General features: G+C 42.3%; 1 protein-coding gene across 1 annotated transcript in view; it reads left to right on the top strand.

Moving 5' to 3' along the window:
* The first annotated feature begins 5,173 nt into the window (after positions 1-5,173).
* The window catches only part of FADS6 (fatty acid desaturase 6), a 29,214-nt gene continuing 11,620 nt past the window's right edge, over positions 5,174-22,767 (top strand). The window contains exons 1-5 of the mRNA XM_075347495.1: positions 5,174-5,262; positions 13,180-13,644; positions 16,050-16,216; positions 17,734-17,914; positions 21,820-22,004. Of these exons, the coding sequence (XP_075203610.1) occupies positions 13,317-13,644; positions 16,050-16,216; positions 17,734-17,914; positions 21,820-22,004 (861 nt within the window). The 5' untranslated portion in view covers positions 5,174-5,262; positions 13,180-13,316. The remainder of the gene's footprint in view (positions 5,263-13,179; positions 13,645-16,049; positions 16,217-17,733; positions 17,915-21,819; positions 22,005-22,767) is intronic.

Raw genomic sequence — 22,767 nt, 5'->3', positions numbered from 1 at the left:
CAAAAGAGATTATGTACTTAATACATTGGTAAGGAATTGTGAATGTAAAGGTACCGTCACACTAAGCGACGCTCCAGCGATCCCACCAGCAACCTGACCTGGCAGGGATCGCTGGAGCGTCGCTACACGGGTTGCTGGTGAGCTGTCACACAGGCAGATCTCACCAGCAACCAGTGACCAGCCCCCAGCCAGCAGCGACGCGTGGAAGCGATGCTGCACTTGGTAACTAAGGTAAATATCGTGTAACCAACCCGATATTTACCTTGGTTACCAGCGCACACCGCTTAGCGCTGGCTCCCTGCACTCCTAGCCAGAGTACACATCGGGTTAATTACCCGATGTGTAGTCTGGCTATGTGTGCAGGGAGCAGGAGCCGGCACTGACAGCGTGAGAACGGCGGACGCTGGTAACGAAGGTAAATATCGGGTAACCAAGGAAAGGGCTTCTTGGCTACCCGATGTTTACTGTGGTTACCAGCGTCCGCAGAAGCCGCCTCCTGCTGCCTGCACATTCAGTTGTTGCTCTCTGGCTGTCACACACAGCGATGTGTGCTTCACAGCGGGAGAGCAACAACCAAAAAATGGTCCAGGACATTCAGCAACAACCGGCGACCTCACAGCAGGGGCCAGGTTGTTGCTGGATGTCACACACCGCAACATCGCTAGCAAGTCGTGCCTCAGCGGCGATGTTGCTAGCGATGTTGCTTAGTGTGACGTGGCCTTAACACATTGGTACTGCATTGATTATCTAACACTTTGAGAGGGCACTAAGTACCTAACATGCTGGTAGGGCATTGTTTACTTACACATGTTGGTAGGGCATTGAGTTGGTCAGAAAATGTTTACTTTAACACATTGCTAATTTATACTAACAAGTCACCTCCACTGCCAGGTTTGTCACCGAAACTGATAGACCTTGTGATGAGCAGACTTGTTGACTTCGATATTTTGCCTGGACGTCCACCACTTGGCTTTTGATAGATGGACAGACTTCATTTTGTTTTCTGCAAACTGTCATGGCACTCACATGTTGCTTTTTGGCAATTTTATTGGCCAAGAAACTGCTATCGATGAGCTGGATGAGCTGGATGATGCCGTGTCTCTTTTCATGGGAAATCGTCCTTATGGCTGCTCCTTGATTGAAACCAGTGCCTTTCGCTTGGGAATCAACCTAATAACCCACTGAGCTACTAGGAAATGTGAGAACATTGTAATGTGTAGTATACAGGAAGAAAAAGATTTTTTTCCACCGCCAGGAGTAAAACAGTAACAATGCAGTGATATAACAAGAATCTGCATAAGTAATCATATGCTAAATCATTGAAAGTCAAATTTATGTATGAGATAGCCAAGATGATTGCCTATAAGATAAAGGTAGTCTCACACACAAAGCTGTAGAATATGGTGAGATGTGAAACCTGAAAGTCAAAAGTTCAAAACATTGTTACCCTTTTGCTCATCAGTGTAATTAAACTACTTCGAGTTAAGAGAACATTTTATGGTTTATACTTAAGAACATTTTAAAAATAAATGGGTTTAACATCTTGCTGTACCTGCATTTTTTTCGCAAAAAAACGCTTCCAAAACTGATAGCTTTTTGTTGCATTTTTTGCACTTATTACTTTCTGTGGGTGAAAAAATGCTGCAAACATGCTGAAACAATTACATGCTGCAGTTTTCAAAAAATGCAGCAGTTTTCCAATACAGTCAAGAAACAAAAAGCTGTGCGTGTATGAGATATCTGAAATCTCATAGCTTTTGCTGGTACTTTAGTAAAGTAACTTTGCATAAAAAACGTAGCAAAACAAAGTAGCAAAAACGCATTGTCTGAACATAGCACTGCATATTTTATAAAAAGTACTTTGAAAAACTCCTATATTGTTTTAAAATGAAGACCATCTAAGTGTCTCAGTCAATATTGCTAAGCTCGTCCCTGGCCTGTGGGTGGATGTGGAAGTCTAACAACGTCCTTCACAAGTTGCACAAAATCTAGCATTTACATTGTACAGATAAAAAATGGCGCATGCACTGTGTTTGCACATGCGTAAGCAAACATGCTTAGGTCTCGATGCCCCAAAACTAATGTAGGGACCTGCATACATACAGACCAGATATGATTACTCTGACCACATAAAGGAAAACACTTTGCCCTTTCACAGGTTTTTAGCTCTAAGCTTAAAGTGATCCTGTCAGGTGCAATATGCACCAAGAACCACGAGCAGTTCTGGGTGTATATTGCTAATCCCGGCCTAACCGTCCCTGTATCTACAGTAGTAGCATAGATAAAAAGATCTTTAGAAAAAGAATTTCTAAACATCCTTTATGATATGCTAATGAGGCCAGCGACTAGTCCTGCACTCATTCTGCCCTGTTAGCATGTTAGCACATGGGCGTGCTAACATTTTATTCAATGCCCATTGCCCAGTGTCATCAGCGGTGATACACGTATCTGTGTTTGTTTTCACCACTTCAGAATGCCAGGTTTAGAGTCAGTGCGCATGCTCAGAAGTCCAGGCACTTCAGGTCATGCCCACTATACCTCTCTGAAGCCAGGATGCATACTCCCGGCTTCATAGTGCGCATGACTGGAGGTGCCCGGCACTCAGATCATGCGCACTGACCCTAAGCCCCTGCGTTGTGAAGTGGTGACAACGGACACAGGTACACGCATCACCGCTGATGATGCTGGGCAATGGGCATTTAATAGCATATGATTTATTTAAGGCAATAAAGACAAATCCCCTAATACAGTGATGAACATACCTTGCGAAAGTGCCTTGCGAAAGTATTCAGCCCCCTTGAATTTTTCAACCTTTTCCCACATTTCAGGCTTAAAAACATAAAAATAAAAACATTTAAATTTTATGGTGAAGAATCAACAACAAGTGGGACACAATTGTGAAGTTGAATGAAATTTATTGCTTATTTTAAGCTTTTATAAAAAATAATAAACTGAAAATTGGGGCGTGCAATATTATTCGTCCCATTTAAGTTAATACTTTGTAGCGCCACCTTTTGCTGCAATTACAGCTGCAAGTCGCTTGGGGAATGTGTCTATCAGTTTTGCACATCGAGAGTCTGAAATTCTTGACCAATCTTCCTTTGTAACCAGCTCACGCTGAGTGAAGTTGGATGGAGAGCATTTGTGAACAGCAGTTTTCAGCTCTTTCCACAGATTCTCGATTGGATTCAGGTCTGGACATTGACTTGGCCATTCTAACACCTGGATGCGTTTATTTATGAATCATTCCATTGTAGATTTTGCTTTATGTTTTGGATCATTGTCTTGTTGGAAGACAAATCTCTGTCCCTGTCTCAGGTCTTTTGCAGACTCCAACAGGTTTTCTTCAAGAATGGTCCTGTATTTGGCTCCATCCATCTTCCCATCAATTTTAACCATCTTCCCTTTCCCTGCTGAAGAAAAGCAGGCCCAAACCATGATGCTGCCACCACCATGTTTCACAGTGGGGATGGTGTGTTCAGGGTGATGAGCTGTGTTGCTTTTACGCCAAACATATCGTTTAGCATTGTGTCCAGTCCAAAAAATTTGATTTTGGTTTTATCTGACCAGAGCACCTTCTTCCACATGTTTGGTGTGTCTCCCAGGTGGCTTGTGGCAAACTTTAAACAACAATTTTTATGGATATCTTTCAGACATGGCTTTTTTCTTGCCACTCTTCCATAAAGGCCAGATTTGTGCAGTGTACGACTGATTGTTGTCCTATGGACAGACTCTCCCACCTCAGCTGTAGATCTCTGCAGCCTCTTGGCTGCATCTCTGATCAGTCTTCTCCTTGTTTGAGATAAAAGTTTGGATGAACGGCCGGGTCTTGGTAGATTTGCAGTGGTATGATACTCCTTCCATTTCAATATGATCGCTTGCACAGTGCTTCTTGGGATGTTTAAAGTTGTGGAAATCTTTTTCTAACCCCAGTGTTCTAAACCCGACTTTAAACCTCTCCACAACAGTATCATGGACCTGCCTGTTGTGTTCCTTGGTCTTCATGAAGGCCTCTGTGTTTTAAACAGATCACTGAGACTATCACAGAGCAGGTGCATTTATATGGAGACTAGATTACACACAGGTGGATTTTATTTATCATCATCAGTTATTTAAGACAACATTGGATCATTCAGAGATCCTCAATGAACTTCTGGAGTGAGTTTGCTGCACTAAAAGTAAGGGGGATGATTAATATTGCACGCCCTAATTTTCAGTTTATTATTTTTTAAAAAAGTTTAAAATAAGCAGTAAATTTCGTTCAACTTTACAACTGTGTCCCACTTGTTGATTCTTCACCATAACATTAACATTTTTAGCTTTCTGTTTGAAGCCTAAAATGTGGGAAAAGGTTGAAAAGGGGGCGGAATACTTTCGCAAGGCACTGTAGTTTCATTTATGGTGGATAAAGTTGTTTAAAAAAAATATTTTAAAGCAGTGGTTCCCAAACTTTTCTTATCATGCGAGCCACATTCATCTCTGGGAGATGGCCATGAGCCACATTCAGTGTCCCCTCCCCCACAATAAAGACCCCATGAAGTTGGTGTATAGACTGCCAATACTTTCCCACAAAAAAAATATTGTGACCTCGTGCCCCCTTTCCTTATGGTCAGAATACTTACAGTGACAAGTAAAGTAAAAGTAGTGGACAACCTCTTTAAGTGGATGCATTGTCTATTACAATCACCATCCTGAGACAGGCTATCTACCAGCACTATTATATACAGTATCTGTCACTTAGGCACTTTAATGTACAGTAATGAATTACTATGTATCGAGTAAGACAGATTGAATAATGTGTAACACACTTAACCATTGTCATGCATTCCTGGATCGGAAGTCATCTATCGTTGACACATCGCATCTACAGAAGAAAGAAGGTCAAAGCTGTTAGTTGTGGCATCTGGTGTCTGGTCTTTATATGATCTCTGATTGCTTTTTTAGGTCTATTCTTCATGTTATTTTAGTCGATATGTTATGGGCCAGTAATGTTTCCTATATATTGCTATATGAATATGCATTCAGCTTTCTGAGTCTTGTTTATTTGAACTCATTATATTATAATCCTGAAATAAACTATTTTTTTATTACCTTCGATGAGTCATTGTCTTTATCATACTAATTACAATGTCCCCTCCCTGCTATACCATCTCGTCCTACTAGTCAGGCGAGTGACTGAGACAGGCAGGGATGACAGAAACTTGTGCAGAGCTGACGGTCCAGGGTCCTGAAGAGGTTCGAGAGTCCAGATAGTCCATGAGGGTGAGAATTTTGATTTATAGTCATTACGTCTGTATATGTGATATATCTTCTGATATCTTCACCTAATGACAGTGAACTTGATCCTAGATAAGTAGATCGTGTTTGGCAGTAACATCGATGATTACCACAATTATATATCAGACTTCCATTTCAATTATGCTGTTTGATGAAACCGAGATTTTTCTTTGGCAGGTATAACCTTTATTATATTCCAATTATATACTGTATATTGAGAGGGTTAATAAAAGTTTCAGTATTTTTGATCTCCTAAAGTTCTGTTTAGTAAAGTTGATCAGAAGGTATCCAGGTCTAAAGACACCCACTGATTGCTGAACCCAAAGGGCAGAAACACCTTCTCCTCAAGTATGTTCACAGCGGTCTACGGCCCAGTAGACTTCCCAATATTTTCAAAATGGAAAAAACGTTGCGCTTGCACAACTTTTTTTTGCTAATGGATTTGCTCTACGGATGATTACTGGAATGTGAAGAAACGTGGAGAAACATGTGATGGTGTCTCCGCAGGCTTTTTTGTTTTGAATATTTCCCAGGGAGCATTGCTCTAGAATCACTGCGTTGAGAAACACGTGATGGTGTCTCCGCAGTGTTGGATGTTGATCTCGCTAAGGTCAACCATCCTTGTTTTTGTAGTCTTCTACTAGGCATTGCTCCCACTAGCCAGTTTCCTACTCCACACTGATGAGGGGCAAATACCCCGAAACAGCTGTCTCTGGATGGATACCATGTTTGGCATAGGTGGTCTCCTTGACTGGAGACTGCCCTTCCCGTGGTTGTTCCTTCCCGGTGAAAGACCTGGCTAGTTTCCTGCCAGCGTTGAGAAACATGTGATGGTGTCTCGGCAGGTTTTCTTGTTTTGAATATTTCCCAGGGGGCATTGCTCTAGATTCACTGCGTTGAGAAACGCGGTGTTGGATGTTGATGTCCCTAAGGTCAACCATCCTTACTTATGTAACAATATCAGCCAGCAGCCGCCCGGAATTTCCGCATCCATTAGATGCGACAGTCCCAGGATTTTACTGGCTCATCCCGAATTGCCCTGGTGTGGTGGCAAACGGGGTAATAAGGAATTAATGGCAGCAGCCCATAGCTGCCAATAAGTCCTAGGTTAATCATGGCAGGCGACCACTGGACGCCAGACCTGGAACTCCTCACACAGAACGTACAAGATACCGGTTGTTATGGACTCTATTTGTCACCCCTTGCTCCATTGTGGGACAGTAATCAGGTTCATGGGCCAAATGGACCCTTTCTTTGAATACTAGAGGCTTCACAAATTACCATATTACCATTGGCCGGTGGCCGTATCACCTGGAAGTATTTACTCCCTCAAGTGCATATAAGGTCATTGCTGGCGAAACAGTCTCTGTGGCGATATGTATAGCCACACGCGACAGCTATAACTGTGAATGATATAAGCATTAATTTGAGTGGAACAAGCATAGATAATTCAAGAGTCCAGTAGTCTTTTTGGACATTATTTATAAACGACTGCCACAAGAACCATCTTTTTGTGAGGTGATATTTTCATCCTAACACACTATAAGACAGCATGCTATTATCCTATAATTTCCTCAAGTGGCAAAAAGGACTCAACTAGTATGGCTTTGTCAAAAAAAAGAATTTCTTTCAAGAAAAATGTTGAAAAGCTCCTGATGAGCCCCTGATTACCAATATCTAAAAGGGCGAAACGCGTCGGGCATTCTTGAATAATAAAATCTCATCCTTATATTTGGGCATCTCTTGAATAGCAAAATCTTATAATTGTGTGACCTACCTATCCGTATTTGCTACTGAGCACACAGACTTATCTATACTTGAGGACCCCTAGGCCCCAAATCCCTACATGTCTTTAGTGGTGATACAGACAAATTAGCCACTGTGGAGTGAGCGCTTCTTCCTCACTGTGGTGTTACCGCTTTGGGGGGTTGTTTCATCTTTGAGAGGGAATGCACCCTTGTGTCGATAGGGAGGGCATCATCCAGGGTCAGTCGACAGGGAACGGGGGCGTTTTTATAATTAGGACGCCGACCCCCATAGTTACATAGTTACATAGTTACTTAGGTTGAAAAAAGACCTAGGTCCATCTAGTTCAACCTTCCCCCACCAGTTCTACATTTAGTCACTAAGTCATTTATAACCAACAATGTTTTGTGTACTGAGGAAATCATCCAGCCCTTTTTTAAAAGCTGTTATAGTATCTGCCATTACTACCTCTTGTGGTAGTGTATTCCACAGTCTGACCGCTCTAACTGTAAAGAACCCTTTCCTATTTAGGTGTCGGAATCGCTTTTCTTCCACTCGCAGTGAGTGCCCCCTGGTCCTTAGTATTGTTTTTGGAAGAAATAAGTCATGTGCCAGTCCTTTATATTGACCACACATGTATTTATACATATATATGAGATCTCCTCTGAGACGTCTTTTTTCTAAGCTAAACATATCTAACTTTTTCAACCTGCCATCAAATGGGAGGCCTTCCATTCCTTGTAATAGTCTAGTTGCCCGCCTTTGAACTGACTCTAACTTCTGAATGTCCTTTTTGTAGGGAGGAGAAAGGATAGGGTTAACTATCTTTCCTCTCTCCTTCCTGTTTTTATTGATTTTTGTTTATGTATGTGGATTTGAATTTCATAAAATTATATGGTTTTATATAAAGTAGTGAAGACTTTGGTTGTTGCAGTAATATCTACTTTAAGTATCTGATATTGGTATATAATGTCACCTCCAGGTCCCCTTCATCCCAGTGCCAGTCTGGTTCTCTGGTACCTTCTTCCCCTGCACCTGTCTCTGGTAAGTGGGTCCCCGTGGTATGGAACACTGGGGGTCCCTGGTTTGTGGTTTGTCCACCTCTGTCCGCCTGATGGAAGCGTGAACCCTGTGTGGATGGAGTCGCTGGTCCTGTCCCCAGCTCTCTCTTTGCTAATGAGTCTTCGGATTATTTAGGGTCAGCAAGGTCCTTGATGGTCCCCCTGCTGTGTAGGTGTGTTAACAGGTCGGCTTGAAGAACTTTCCTGTCCTAGGGTCCTGTACCCCGTCGGTGCATTGTTCCGGGAGTACTCCACCGTACTCCACCGGCAACCACCTCTCCTGGGTACCAAGTGACCGTCAACTGGAGTCAGGGAGTCACTTCACTTCCACCTTTACACTTCCACAGTCACTACAGTTCCGTCTGACTGCTCTGGCTCACTGCAGTTTCCCTTCTCACTTTCTATGTTTCCAACTACTCTCCACAGTCTGCCCCTCCCACCTGGTCAACTAGTGGACTGGAGTGGCTCCACCTCTAGTTGGCCATCCATGGTCCCACCCTAGCTAGGTACCATTGTAAGGGGGATTGTTGGGGAAAACTGGTATTACCTGGGATTTTGGTGTTACCAGCACTGGGGTTCTGGGTCCCTCAGGGGGTAATCCCTGCATCCTTGTGGGGATACAGAACCTTGTAGCACCCTGAGGGCATCAGGGGCGCTACAGTAGCGTTTCTATACATCAGAATTCTTACTCCAGTTCATGATTGGAGTAAGTGCATGCTAATCATCGGACGCTCCAGATTCATGAAGAAGCATGTAACCTCTTCATGAATCAGGAGCGTTTTACTTCACTATGCCCCCTCATCAAGAAAATTACCGATCTTGATGAATCAGTGCCATTGTCTATTTCAGAGAAAGCCTTGCATTTTTTAGCAAGACAATGTTAAACCACATACTGCGTCCTCTACATCAGCATTACTTTGCACAAGAGTTTGGGTGATGAACTGGACGCCTGCAGTCCAGACCTTTCAACAATAAAAAATATTTAGTGCGTCATGAAAGGAAAAATCTGGCAAAGAAGACCTAGGACTTAGCAAAAAAAATCCTACATCAGACAAGAATGGTTCAATAATTATTTCCCCAAACCCCAGCAAATGAGTTTGTCATTTTCAGACGTTTAGAGACTGTTGTAAAAAAAGACGGTAGACATGGCCATGTCCTAGCGTTTTCAAAATATGTTGCTGCAAAACATTTCTAAATGAGTTCATTTTTTCAAAATGAAACTTTCACATCCTGGTCCGTGTTCTATCAGGAATAAAATATGGCTGTAAGAGACATCTATATCAATGCATTCTTGTTTTCTTTACATTCTAGACAGTGCCCCGACTTTTTTGGTAACTGGAGACTTATGGACATGATTTATTAACATGTATATGTGCATAAAGTATATCTATCTATCCATCTATCCATCTATCTATCTATCTACCTATCTATCTATCTATATATATACTTGTTTTATATATATATATATATATATATATATATATATATATATATATATATATATGAGATCAAAATTAGAGAGCAGCACACAATTTCCAAAATGTTAAGGTCGTTGTGTAGTCCTATATGTCCTATGTGATTATGTCCTAACATGAGTAAACTAGCAGTATTTTAAGCTTATTTCACAAATTGAATTTGTTCCAAATCACATAATGAAAATGTAAATAAGATAAATGAAAAAGCACACTGATTAAAATTAGAGAGCACTTTCAGATACCTGTAAGCTATTGGTGTTATTCTGGCACTTGGTGCTAATTTTCTTAACTAGCAGCCTAACTTTCCAGTTTGCACTGAATTTGCAAAAATAGTTCCAAAGTGACTGAAACCCTCTGGCAGCAGGTTGTCCAGATGAAGGCCAAATTGTGACCCTATCAGCCATAGTAAGAGAAGTTGCTCATTCCAAGTCTGTAATTTTGACAATTTTGCATCTTTACAATATCTGAAACTCTTTCAACTCCCCCAAAAAGGCTGGTCACCCTCAAAAGACGAATGCAAGACAGGACAGCATAATGCGGAGAATCTCCATGGGTAATTGTTTCAACACTGCAGTTGGAATTGCTTGGCAGTTCAGCATTGAACAGGATAAGGATCTTTCTCGTCATACAGTGTCACGACATTTAAGAGAATTTGGACTAAAAGCACACTCTGTAGTGACCAAACTCTCTCATTAGTAGAAAGAATAAAAAGGCTAGGCGCACCCTTGGTGAGCAGCATGTTGTGTGGACAAATAATAAGTGGTCCACAGTTCATTTTATTGATGAAAGCAAGTATAATTTATTTGGGTCTGATGGGAAACATTATGTTCGTTGACAAACTGGGGAAAGACTGAACCCAAAGTATGTTAAGAAGTCAGTGAAAGGTGGTGGAGGAAGTGTCATGGTTTGGCATATATTTTCTGCAGCAGGAGTTGGTCCTCTCATACAGCTACATGGCAGAGTGAATACAAGTGTGTATCAGAACCTTCTTCAACAACACGTGGTCTCTTACTTGCGTTCATCACTCAATCAGCCAGCAATTTTCATGCAAAACAATGCCCCTATCACATAGCAAAACGGGTAAAGCGGTTCCTTGATACAGAAAACATTCAAACAATGAAATGGCCAGCCCAGTGTCCTGATCTAAACCTAATAGAAAACTTCTTAAAAGTCCTTGGTGACAAAGTTATGGCCAAAAAACCCACAACTGTCAAAGAAAGAGACTGTAAGAAGAGTGGACCAAAATCCCACCAGAGCAGTGTGAGAGACTAGTGATGTTCTGTGGCCGCAGATGTGCTGAAGTCAATCAAAGCAAAGGCCTGTACACGTCCTACTGATTGGTGACTATTGTTACCTTCAGAAAATGTAGTTTCACTGAATTAGAGTCATTGTGCTCTAATTATGTTCATCACGTTTTGAGGAAAATAAACATTATATGTTGAGAAAATTTGGATCTTTAGTAAAACACTGTTCTAATGGCATAGTGTACTCTTTACAAAAAAAACAAAAAACGTCAAATGTTATCAATGTAGATTACAGCACTTCTAAAAAATGGTCCTACATTGTTATCTAATTTTGATCTCCAGTGTGTGTGTGTGTGTGTGTATATATATATATATATATATATATATACTTTGTGCAGCAAGCCTTCATGGTAAAATAGCTGCTAGGAAACCACTGCTAAGGATAGGCAACAAGCAGAAGAGACTTGTTTGGGCTAAAGAACACAAGGAATGGACATTAGACCAGTGGAAATCTGTGCTTTGGTCTGATGAGTCCAAATTTGAGATCTTTGGATCCAACCACTGTGTCTTTGTAGAAAAGGTGAACAGATGGACTCTACATGGCTGGTTCTCATCGTGAAGCATGGAGGATGAGTTGTGATGGTGTGGGGGTGCTTTGCTGGTGACATTGTTGGGAATTAATTCAAAATTGAAGGCATACAGAACCAGCATGGCTACCACAGCATCTTGCAGCAGTGTGCTATTCCATCCGGTTTGCATTTAGTTGGACCATAATGCATTTTTCAACAGGACAATGACCCCAAACACACCTCCAGGCTGTATAAGGGCTATTTGACTGAGAAGGAGAGTGATGGGGTGCTACGCCAGATGACCTGGTCTCCACAGTCACCAGACCTGAACCCAATCGAGATGGTTAGGGGTACTTTGCACACTACGACATCGCAAGCCGATTGCTGCGATACCGAGCGTGATAGTCCCCGCCCCCGTCGCAGCTGCGATATCTTGTGATAGCTGCCGTAGCGAACATTATCACTACGGCAGCTTCACATGCACTTACCTGCCCTGCGACGTCGCTCTGGCCGGCGAACCACCTCCTCCTGAGGGGGTGGTTCGTGCGGCATCACAGCGACGTCACACGGCAGGCGGCCAATAGAAGCAGAGGGGCGGAGATGAGCGGGACGTAAACATCCCGCCCACCTTCTTCCTTCCTCATTGCAGCCGAGACGCAGGTAAGGTGATGTTCCTCGCTCCTGCGGCTTCACACACGGCGATGTGTGCTGCCGCAGGAACGAGGAACAACATCGTAACATCGGTCCTTCCGAAATTATGGAAATGACCGACGCTACACCGATGATACGATTTCAACGCTTTTGCGCTTGTTAATCGAATCAAAAACTATTTACACACTACGATGTCGACAGCGACGCCGTATGTGCATCACTTTCAATTTGACCCCACCGACATCGCACCTGCGTTGTCGTAGTGTGCAAAGTACCCCTTAGGGGTGAACTGGACCGCAGATGAAGGCAAAAGGGCCAACAAGTGCTAAGCATCTCTGGGAACTCCTTCAAGACTGTTGGAAGACCATTTCTGGTGACTACCTCTTGAAGCTCATCAAGAGAATGCCAAGAGTGTGCAAAGCAGTGATCAAAGCAAAAGGTGGCTACTTTGAAGAACCTAGAATATAAGACGTATTTTCAGTTGTTTCACACTTTTTTGAAACAAGATGTTTTAATTCATAGTTTTGATGCCTTCAATGTGAATCTACAATTTTTAGAGTCATGAAAATAAAAAAAACTCTTTGAATGAGGAGGTGTGTCCAAAGTTTTGGTCTGTACTGTACATATATGTATATATAAAGATGGTGCAATTAGCAGAGGGCTCAAAGACAAGAAAAGTAAATGGGCTCCTGGTTTTCAGATCTCTTAGTATAGTGCACTACTTCTCTCTATCTCTCTCTCTCTCTTTCTTTGGATCCACATCCACAAATATTTGTGGGTAATTAAGTTAATCAGCTTAGTCATGTATGTGTATAATCTAATAGACATAGCAACATAGCATTTAAGGTGCACCTTACCAGCAGGTCCCTTAACCTACCGGGCCCTTGTGCACTGGGCAGCTGCACAAGTGAATATATGAGATATCCTCCACTAAGGTAAGACTTCTTTGAAATAAAAAACAAAATTAATTGTGAAATGTTGTCTTTTGGTGTGCAACTCTTGGCCAATATTAACAGAACACTGTCTCACATAAAAACCTTGTGTATATAAGGTATTAAGCTTCTTGAGAATCTATATTATTGAAAACGTATCACCGTATAAAAATATATTATTTATTACATTTTTGACTGAATTCCAATGTTTTATTTCATTTCAGAAGACTTAACTTGGAGAAATTCGAAAGGCAAACACTTCACATTTCACAACACTCTCTTGTCAGCAAGGTGACATATACTGCTTGACGTTATTTGTTACAGTCTGGGTCTCTGTTGTTTTTGCCTTAAAAGTCAGAAAATGGAAGAGGAAGTTGAGGAGCTTAGCCCCAGGCAAGTCAATGGTCAGTGCCTTCAAGCCTACAATATGGAAGAATCAGAGATACATCAGTCAGAAGAATGCTCGGTGATCCATAGGACAATAGGGGACAAAGGGCTTTTGCCAGATTGTGGCACAGACACTGAAAAGGATCAATTGTCAAAATCCAAAAATACAGACAAAGATGAAAATGGCACGATGCGGGAACTATCTCAAATGGTGCAGGTGATATGGAAAAATAGCAGCTGGTGGGAAAGACATGGAATAGACTGGAGTATTATTGGACTTGCATTCTGTATATTACCTATTGGTAAGTGACACCTCACAATTGCTGGAATCGAAAGCCAATAAAACCTATTTAATATTTTCTTAAGTTGCCACCAAAATACATAACGAACAATACAAAGGCAAAAGTTCTTATTCCATATAAATTCTATTCTTTGGGAAAGATTGTTTAGATCCTGGAAAGTTTCTCTGCTAAGGCCTCTTTCACACGTGCGTGCCTCCTGTACGTGTTTGGTAGTTTTCTCATGTACCGGAGACACGTACACACGTAGACCTAGGTATTCCTATGGTTTTGGACACACACAAGTATTTGCGCACGGAACGTGTGTCCGTTCCGTACTTACGTGTGTCCGTGTGTTTCTCACGCCGACATGTCAGTTTTCTCTCCGGCATCACGGGTGTCACACGGAACGCAAACGTGTCACACGTAATGCAAACGGACCACACGGATGTGTTCTGTGTGACACGCACCGGAGAGAAGACATATGTCTGTGAGAAAAAAAACAAAACTTTACTCACCTTCTCCAGCCCTCCTGTCTCTGCCGCTGCTGTCACTTGCTGCCGACCGCCGCTCATTATGCTCATTGAATATTCACTTCACTGCGGTTGGAAGCAGCAGCAGTGGGGAGTCGGCAGGACTGAAGACCGAAGATGAGCACCACGGACAGCGACGCCAGGGACAGGTGAGTAGAAAGTTCCCGTTCTCCGTGTGTTTTCACGTATAACACACGGAGAACACACGTAGCCCATAAACATGGCTCACGTAGGGCAAAACGCACCTCTGACACATCCGTGAAAAACGTGCGTGGTGTTTCATGAACGTGTGAAAAAGGCCTAAGGGTGTGTACCTAAAAAGTCTAACATTCTCCAATCAGTGTCACAATGTGGATCATACCCTTTGAAGATTGGAAATAAAGATACTTAGGTGATAAAGGAGTTGTCTATTTCATATTAATATCTAACTAATCTAAAAAGTAGCATTTTCTACTATACTTAAATTAAAAAATCCCTACCCTTCCCTCTCTACTCTAACTTCCTATTGCTTTTTTTTCTTATATCTGATAACATTTCATTTGAGTCTCCCAGCATGCACTGGTGATTCTCAAACGAGACGTCATTAAGGGGCAGGTTTTTATGGTCACTGCTGCGCCTGCTGTCCCCAGCATCAAATGGATAGTCATGAGGAACGACCCTTCAAGGAGTTTGGTTATTCTCTGTTATACTGAGAATTTGCCGGTTGTTGATACCGTTACATGCTCAGTATCCTGTGCCTGTTGGAACTGTGATACTTTCCATGTGTGCTTACAGGGCACTTCCCAGACGGCTCTAAGTAGAACTGAAAAGCCGATAAGAGATCTCCTGACAACCTTTCATTTCTCTTTAGAGGGAGTGCACTGTCAGTGCACAATGAAAGTGCTCTGTGTCAAAATTTAAATAAATAATTTTTAAAAATCGGCGTGCTGTCGACCCCAATTTTGATGCCCAGCCATGATAAAGCCGACAGCTGGGGGCTGGTATTCTCAGGCTGTGGAAGCTCATGGTTATTGAACCTCCCAGCCTAAAAATAGCAGCCTGCAGCCGGCCAGAATTTTTGCATCCATTAGATGTGACAATACCGGCACTTTACCCGGCTCATCTCGATTGCCCTTGTATGGGGGCAATTGAGGTAATATAAGGGGTTAATGACAACTCACAGCTGCCACTAAGCCCTAGATTAGTAATGGGAGGTGTCTATGAAACCCCCCATTACTAATCTGTAAGTGAAAAGAAATAAACACAAACACTGAAAAAATGCTTTATTTGAAATAAAATACAAAAAACCCCATCTTCTTTTACCCCTTTATTAACCCCAAGCACCTAGTTCCCCTTGAGCGGTTATACCAATCTGTAGAAGGATCTACACAAAATAAACTGAATCTCCAATGGTCAACAGCAATCTGTGGTGGAATTCGGTTGCCATTGTTCACTTCCCTGCTCTGTACCCACATTATAGAAGAAGCCAGAGATGTGCTGAATCCTCCAGGGATATATACACTCTGCTCTGTCTAATATAAAGCCTAATAGGGTATTTGAAAATGTTTTTTTTCTACTCCAGATAACCCCTCTGTTCGTTTTGGATTCCATATGGCAGTCCAATTGATTTTTTTTTTTATGAAATTAGGCCCAGGAGGAACTGGATATATTGTTCTTCCATTAGATTTGTAACAGAAAATCAAGGAAAAATGTGTCCCTTACGATGATGGATTTAGATATGTGTGATCCTTCCCTTCGATATAGTACCATAGTTTATATAGCTGCTTACTTTATATTTTGTTGTCTACATTGAGTTTTTGTGCATATTATCATATTTCTTATTGTTTTTCTGGTGTGCAAAACTTTTTAGCTGCCCCTGTTATTTCATGCTATTACATGCTCATATTCTTTTTGTAGGTTTCCTGTGCCTAAGATCCCAAAGCCTTTTATTGTTTGCACTGGGCATCGTCCTTCTTGGACTGGCTCATGGTGTCTTCTCGGTTAAAGGGAGCCATATGGCAAGTCACCGTACACTGTGCCAATCCCGCACTCTGGGCAGATTTTGGGCCACATTCTTCGTTGAGGTATAGAGAATAATTAGAAAAAGAAATATACATTGTGACGTGTAATAATTATCTGCAACTGTTAGGGCTTAGCAAGACGACCGTATTTCCTGTTCGAGTGTGATCCTACAGAACATCGACTTGCGCACGGATCAATGTTAGGCGGGCTTTGCACGTTGCGACATCGCAAGCCGATGCTGCGATGTTGCACGCGATAGTCCCCGCCCCCGTCGCAGCAGCAATATCTTGTGATTCCTGGCGTAGCGAACATTATCGCTACGCCAGCTTCACATGCACTCACCTGTCCTGCGATATCGCTCTGGCCGGTCCCGCCTCCTTCCTAAGGGGACGGGTCAAATAACGTCAGAGCGACGTCACACGGCAGGCAGCCAATCAAAGCGGAGGGGCGGAGATGAGCAGGATGTAAACATCATTCCCACCTTCTTCCTTCCGTATAGCCGCCGGCGGCAGGTAAGGTGATGTTCCTTGGTCCTGCGGCTTCACACACAGCGATGTGTGCTGCTGCAGGAACAAGGAACAACAACGTACCTGTCGCTGCACCGGCATTATGGAATTGTCGGAGAATACACCGATGATACGATAACGACGCTTTTGCTCTCGTTAATCGTACCATCTAGGATTTACACACTACGATGCCGAAAGTGACGCCGGATGTGCGTCACTTTCGATTTGACCCCACCGACATCGCACGTGCGATGTTGCAACGTGCAAAGCCGCCCTTATTCTATGGGACCGGTCACAAGTTGATTTTTTTCATTGGACCGAGTATGTCCAAGGAATTGCATACCTAAGTAGCTTCCGTAAATTGGATCACTCTCGGCCATGCAAGTCAATGGGTTCACTGACAGAATGGAGAAAATAGTACAAACATTCTCTATTTTCTCCACATGTGAAAAAAATCCTATCAAACTCTGATCAGAGTGTGATTAGCATAACTGAGCTGATTTTCTCGGATGAGAAAAAAATGGTCGTCTGCACCTAGCCTTAATGGAAATGTTTGCGTGTAAGACTTAAAGTGTAATCGTCGTTTTAATTTTTATTTCATAAATAAATAGTACACATGAAAATAAGCAACTTTGTAATATATCTTATCAGTCACATTTGCTTATCTGCCAGAATTGATCAGTCATTATCAAAAGTCTCAATTCTGCGGTAAAAATTGTATTCAGAGATAAGAGATGGCGGTTCTGTGATAACGGTAGGAGGGAGGAGCTAGAGACAGAGCTCCTCCCCCTCCTCCCTCTTCTATCTACATAGAATCACATTAGTAGCATCTACCATCTCCTCTCAGTAATGGGAAAGTCCTCACTGAATACAGATTTTACCTCAGAATTGAGACTTTTGATAATGACTGAACCATTTTGGCAGAGAAAGAAGTAATTTGTCTGGTAACATATGTTACAAAGTTACTTATTATCATGTGTAATGTTCATTTATGAAATAAAAATTAAAACGATGGTTACGCGTTAAATGACCCTCCATATTATGCTGTTCTTTACACTTTAATGTATTTTAAGGTGTGTTCATGTATACCAGTTCAATGCGGAGATGAAGGACATGTCAAAATGCATCATGGATACACCAACATTGTTGGTCTGGGAGATTCCAGCGTCTGGAAAGTGCCGTGTCTTAGCTGTGGCATCTACATGTTTGTGGCACCACTCGCCATACCTTTCCTCACAGTGCTGGTTGGATTTAGTAAGTACCTGTTTACCTGGCAAATATCTCTTATGTATATAATATGACAGACATTACAGAATTCATTTACTTTCCTAAAGATAAATGTGTGAATTTATAACATTTTATAACATATCTTAGGAAAGTGACATTTTCCTATACCAACCTGCCAATCACCTTTTCCTGCCTGCAGAACCCAATGAATATACAGGTGCATCTGAATAAATTAGAATATCATCAAAAAAATAATTTATTTCAGTAATTCAATACAAAAAGGAAAAAACACATATATTATATAGAGTCATTACACACAGAGGGATCTATTTCAAGTGTGTATTTCTGTTAATGTTGTTGATTATGTAATGTTGTTGATTATGTTTTACAACCAATGAAAACCCAAAAGTCATTATCTCAGAAAATTAGAATAATTACCACAAAACACCTGCAAAGGCTTCCTAAGCATTTAAAATGGTCCCATAGTCTGGTTCAGTAGGCTACACAATCATGGGAAGAATGCTGATTTTACAGATGTCCAGAAGGCAGTTATTGACACTCTCCACAAGGAGGGTAAGCTACAAAAGGTCATTGCTAAAGAAGCTGGTTGTAATCATAATCAACATTAACAGAAATAAACACTTGAAATAGATCACTCTGTGTGCAATGACTCTATATAATATATGCGTTTCACTTTTTGTATTGAATTACTGAACTAAATTAACTATTTGATGATATTCTAATTTATTGAGATGCACCTGTATGTTTAGTAACCACTTCAGTCAAAACTAGTTTTGCTAAATTTTTGGTAAATAAAGCAAACTGTATTAAACATGTACTATGGACAAATCCACACCCAAAAGAACAGCAAAACTGCATCAGTTAAACAATAAAAATGAGCAAAAATGCATCAAAATCTGCATTTTGAAAGCAGTGTTTTTACTGCCAAGAGAGCAGTTTTTGGCTGTAGAAAAAACACTGAATGTGAACATAGCCTTATAGAGAAGCAAATATTAATTGACCAAATTATGTACTCCACAATATCTGATTTTTTTCCCCATATTTGACAATTTTGTAAGGTGTGTTGGCACCTTTAAGAGTAAGTGTTGTTTCATTTATTTCATGAAAAGGAGAAACTTTCTAATATTTGAATACCTTATTAAAGAAATCTGTTTCTATTTCCTCCTGGATCATTAATTCTCAATTCACAGATAAAATACAGTTAGTGCTCATAAAGTTTTATGGAGAACTGTAACTGTCAATTCAGGAGAGCTTGCCTCTGAATGTCTGTGTCCGCCTACAGCTCCTCCCCTCTCCATAGAATTTTACAAGTACCAACTGTCATCTCGCATCTCAGTAATGAGAAAATCTATATTCACTGAATACAGATATTACAGATTTTACCCAAGGATTAAGAATTTATGATCAGTTCAGGAGGAGAAAAAAAATCTAATTTTTATGATGATATGTTACAAAGTTAATTATTTTCACTGGCCTCTACCTATATGGTATAATTAATGAAGCATTGTGCTACAGTCTAAGTTGGCTCCTCATTGTCTTCTAGATAACACCCTACAGGCCGCTTTACACACTGCGATATCGGTACTCGCCCCCATCGGTTGTGCGACACGGGCAAATCTCTGCCCGGACCCGTCACACGGACTTACCTTCCCTGCGACGTCGCTGTGACCGGTGAACCGCCTCCTTTGTAAGGGGGCGGTTCGTTCAGCGTCACAGCGACGTCACAGCAGCGTCACTGATCCGCCGCCCAATAGAAGCGGAGGGGCGGAAATAAGCGGGACGAACATCCCGCCCACCTCCTTCCTTCCGCATTGTGGCCGGGAGGCAGGTAAGGAACAACTTCGATACTGCTGCAGTAACGATATTTGAGAATGGACCCCCATGTCACCGATGAGTGATTTTGCACGTTTTTGCGACGATGCAAAATCGCTCATAGGTGTCACACACAATGGCATCGCTAAAGCGATCGGATGTGCGTCACAAATTCGTGACCCCAACGAGATCACTTGAGCGATGCCGTAGTGTGTAAAGCCCGCTTACTCCTCATCTTTTTATATATTCTTATATCAGCATTATGATCACAATACAGTTGTCATTAAGTAGTCAATACATTTTACTCCATGGAGTACTATAGACTTGTATACATGTGTGCAGTCATGTAAATGCTTAGTACTCAGTAGGGCATGCTGTTTGCATACTTTGAACATTGTTTCTTCTATCTGACTCACTTCTGATGTCAAGGCAGTGATGACACAATATACATAGGCACATGATGGATTTTATGTGTAGTAAATCACTGGATTGGTGGCACTACTCAATATCCATTTTCATTTTCAGGCTAATCCAAACCTTCCACACCCTGTAGAAATAGCAAAGAATATTCATGGCTGCTATCTCTTCCGCTTTTCTCAGCGACAATGAATGTTCTTTGAATTTAAACAGTTATAGGGAATAACTTTCCTATCACTGGGGGGTTCGACTGCAGTGACCCCCAGCAATTCTGGAGTAGTAGTTAGTTGATCATGTGCATTTAACAGCTCAATTCACTGGTGAACACAGACAGAAAAGTGCCCCCGTGCAAGAACAGTATATGGATCTTATGCTGTCCAATAACCCATAATGCACAATTCCAACTTCTTTCGAGGTCAAAATGGGCCCCCTTACCTCTCTGGTCCCTGTGCATCAGATTGAACCAATGATACGTCCGCCCCTGCTCTCCATTCACTGTACTTATTGAAACCTCTGGAGAATGTCAAATTCTTATTGAAACCTCTGGAGAATGTCAAGTATTGTGACCAATTGGTCTTCATCACTCCCATTGTAATGAATGGAGTGACAGTGCACATGATCAACCGCCGCTCCACTCAGCCCAGGTTCTTGGATTACTGGTTGCCATGGTGGTCGGAAAGTTACAATATAATTTTAAAAGTTGAGAATACACATATAAGTGCATTTACGAGGTCACATAATGAGAGCCTGAACAGTGGAATCCTAACAGTGGGTACTGTGATGCTAGTCACTGCTTACGGGTAGTATAGACGGAAGAGTAATCAGACAAGCTGAGGTCAGGTAAAAGGAGTACATGTCAGGACACAAGGAGTAAACAGAAGTGCAGTCAAGTCACAAGCCGAGGGTCAGAATTCCAGGAGAGTATGTATTAGATTCAGGGAGCAGACAGAGATGTGGTCAGGGAGTGGTCGAAGGTCAAAAGCCAGGAGGTAAAGACAAAAACAGGCAGCGGGCAGAGACTTAGTCATATAACGGTCTGGGGTCAAGAAACTTAAATCAGAACATAAGGACAAATACAAGCCAAGAGCACAACTGCAGAACCAGGAAGTACGACTGGCGAGGTTCTGGGAGAGAATGCTCAGTAATGAAACAGAGCAATTACCAGAAAAGTGGAACACCTGAGTAAAAGCCCCTCCCAGAACCTGCATGGAATCCTGTGCTGTCAAACACCCTGCCAGCGAGTACTCAGAGAAACACAGCAGAGCACCTCCAAATAAAAGATGCTCTGCACAAAGGAAACTTGTCACTGCCAGCTCTGTAGTGCAGCAGAGCATCACCTGAGTGCAAAGATGCTCCACACAGAGGAATCGTGACAGGTACATTACAGACTGTGAGGACTCTGTATGTTACAGTCTCTGCCACATTTTATGCAGGACCCAGACAGCCACCTCAGTAATTTGTATTACATAATGATGTTAAATATGGAGATGTCTTGACGTTTATTTGAATGTTGCCATTAGTATCTCTTATATTAAGGACTAATCCCTACAGTATTTTGACTACTCATACCATAAAGATCCCTTTTCTGGATTCTTACTTTCATCTGCACAAAACTGATGTCCCCCAGTGTGTTGGAAATGCATAAATCTAAAATCGTCAATCTTTTTTTTTTCTATTTGCAGAATATGCAACTCAGATGCCATTAGTCCCAGCACTGCGCAGTCTTTTTTGGATTGTTTTCGGTCTATGGGGTCACTTTCAATTGCTAGTCCAAGTGTCGGGCTTGAGTTATTCATCAGCACTTGGGTGCATGTTCCTCTCCAGGGCTCTGTTAGCCATACCATTTATACATGTCAATATCTTTCAGGTAATATTCAGCAGGTATGGATGATTGTCAACATAACAAGTTTTATGAAAAGACACCAGTGATGACTGCCCTAAAGGGGATGACCGATGCAAGTGTATTGAGAGAGGCCACAGTTGATGGCTGCAGTTGTAAAGCTGATCATGATTTTGTGTATGTCTGAAAAAGACATATTGTTAGGACCAGGAGGACGGGGCAGACCCAGGAGGTGGATCCACTGGGCTGAACACCTCACCGAGGGCAAGGTGCCCGGTAGCCGGAGCACTACAGGTAGCAGGACAGTCCGTGCAGAGGAGTGGAGTGAAGAAGTCCCTGGGACCACGGGGTCTCTGATGGTAGTCCGGGTGACGGAGCTCAGGTTCGGAGGCCGAGATGACGTCAGGCAGAATCCGGAACCAACGGAGCGAGAAGGTGGGTCACCGCAGGGATCGGAGATGGTAGGAACTGACGGGATGGCAGACAGTCACCGTTCGGGGTTCGGGTATCGTCAGGACCGGTTGGCGTGGCAGGAGCGACTCTACGAGAGAGATAGGTGAGTATGGCACAAGACACAAGGAGACCTGACTCCTAGCTTAGCAAACACGAAGAACAGGCCCCGCCCACTTGGAAAGGATCCCCCTATATACCCTGTACCTGATACTTCAATATCCTGTTGGAGGACACTGGCCCTTTAAGAGAGGGTCAATGACCGCGCGCGCGCCCTAATGCGCATGCGCGAGGCCCGGGTGCCAGAAGCCAGAGCAGGGAGCGGTGCACAGGAGGCAGG

The sequence above is a fragment of the Anomaloglossus baeobatrachus genome, chromosome 5 (assembly GCF_048569485.1).
Source record: "Anomaloglossus baeobatrachus isolate aAnoBae1 chromosome 5, aAnoBae1.hap1, whole genome shotgun sequence".
NCBI lineage: Eukaryota > Metazoa > Chordata > Amphibia > Anura > Aromobatidae > Anomaloglossus > Anomaloglossus baeobatrachus.
This window is presented reverse-complemented; position numbering and strand designations above follow the sequence as displayed.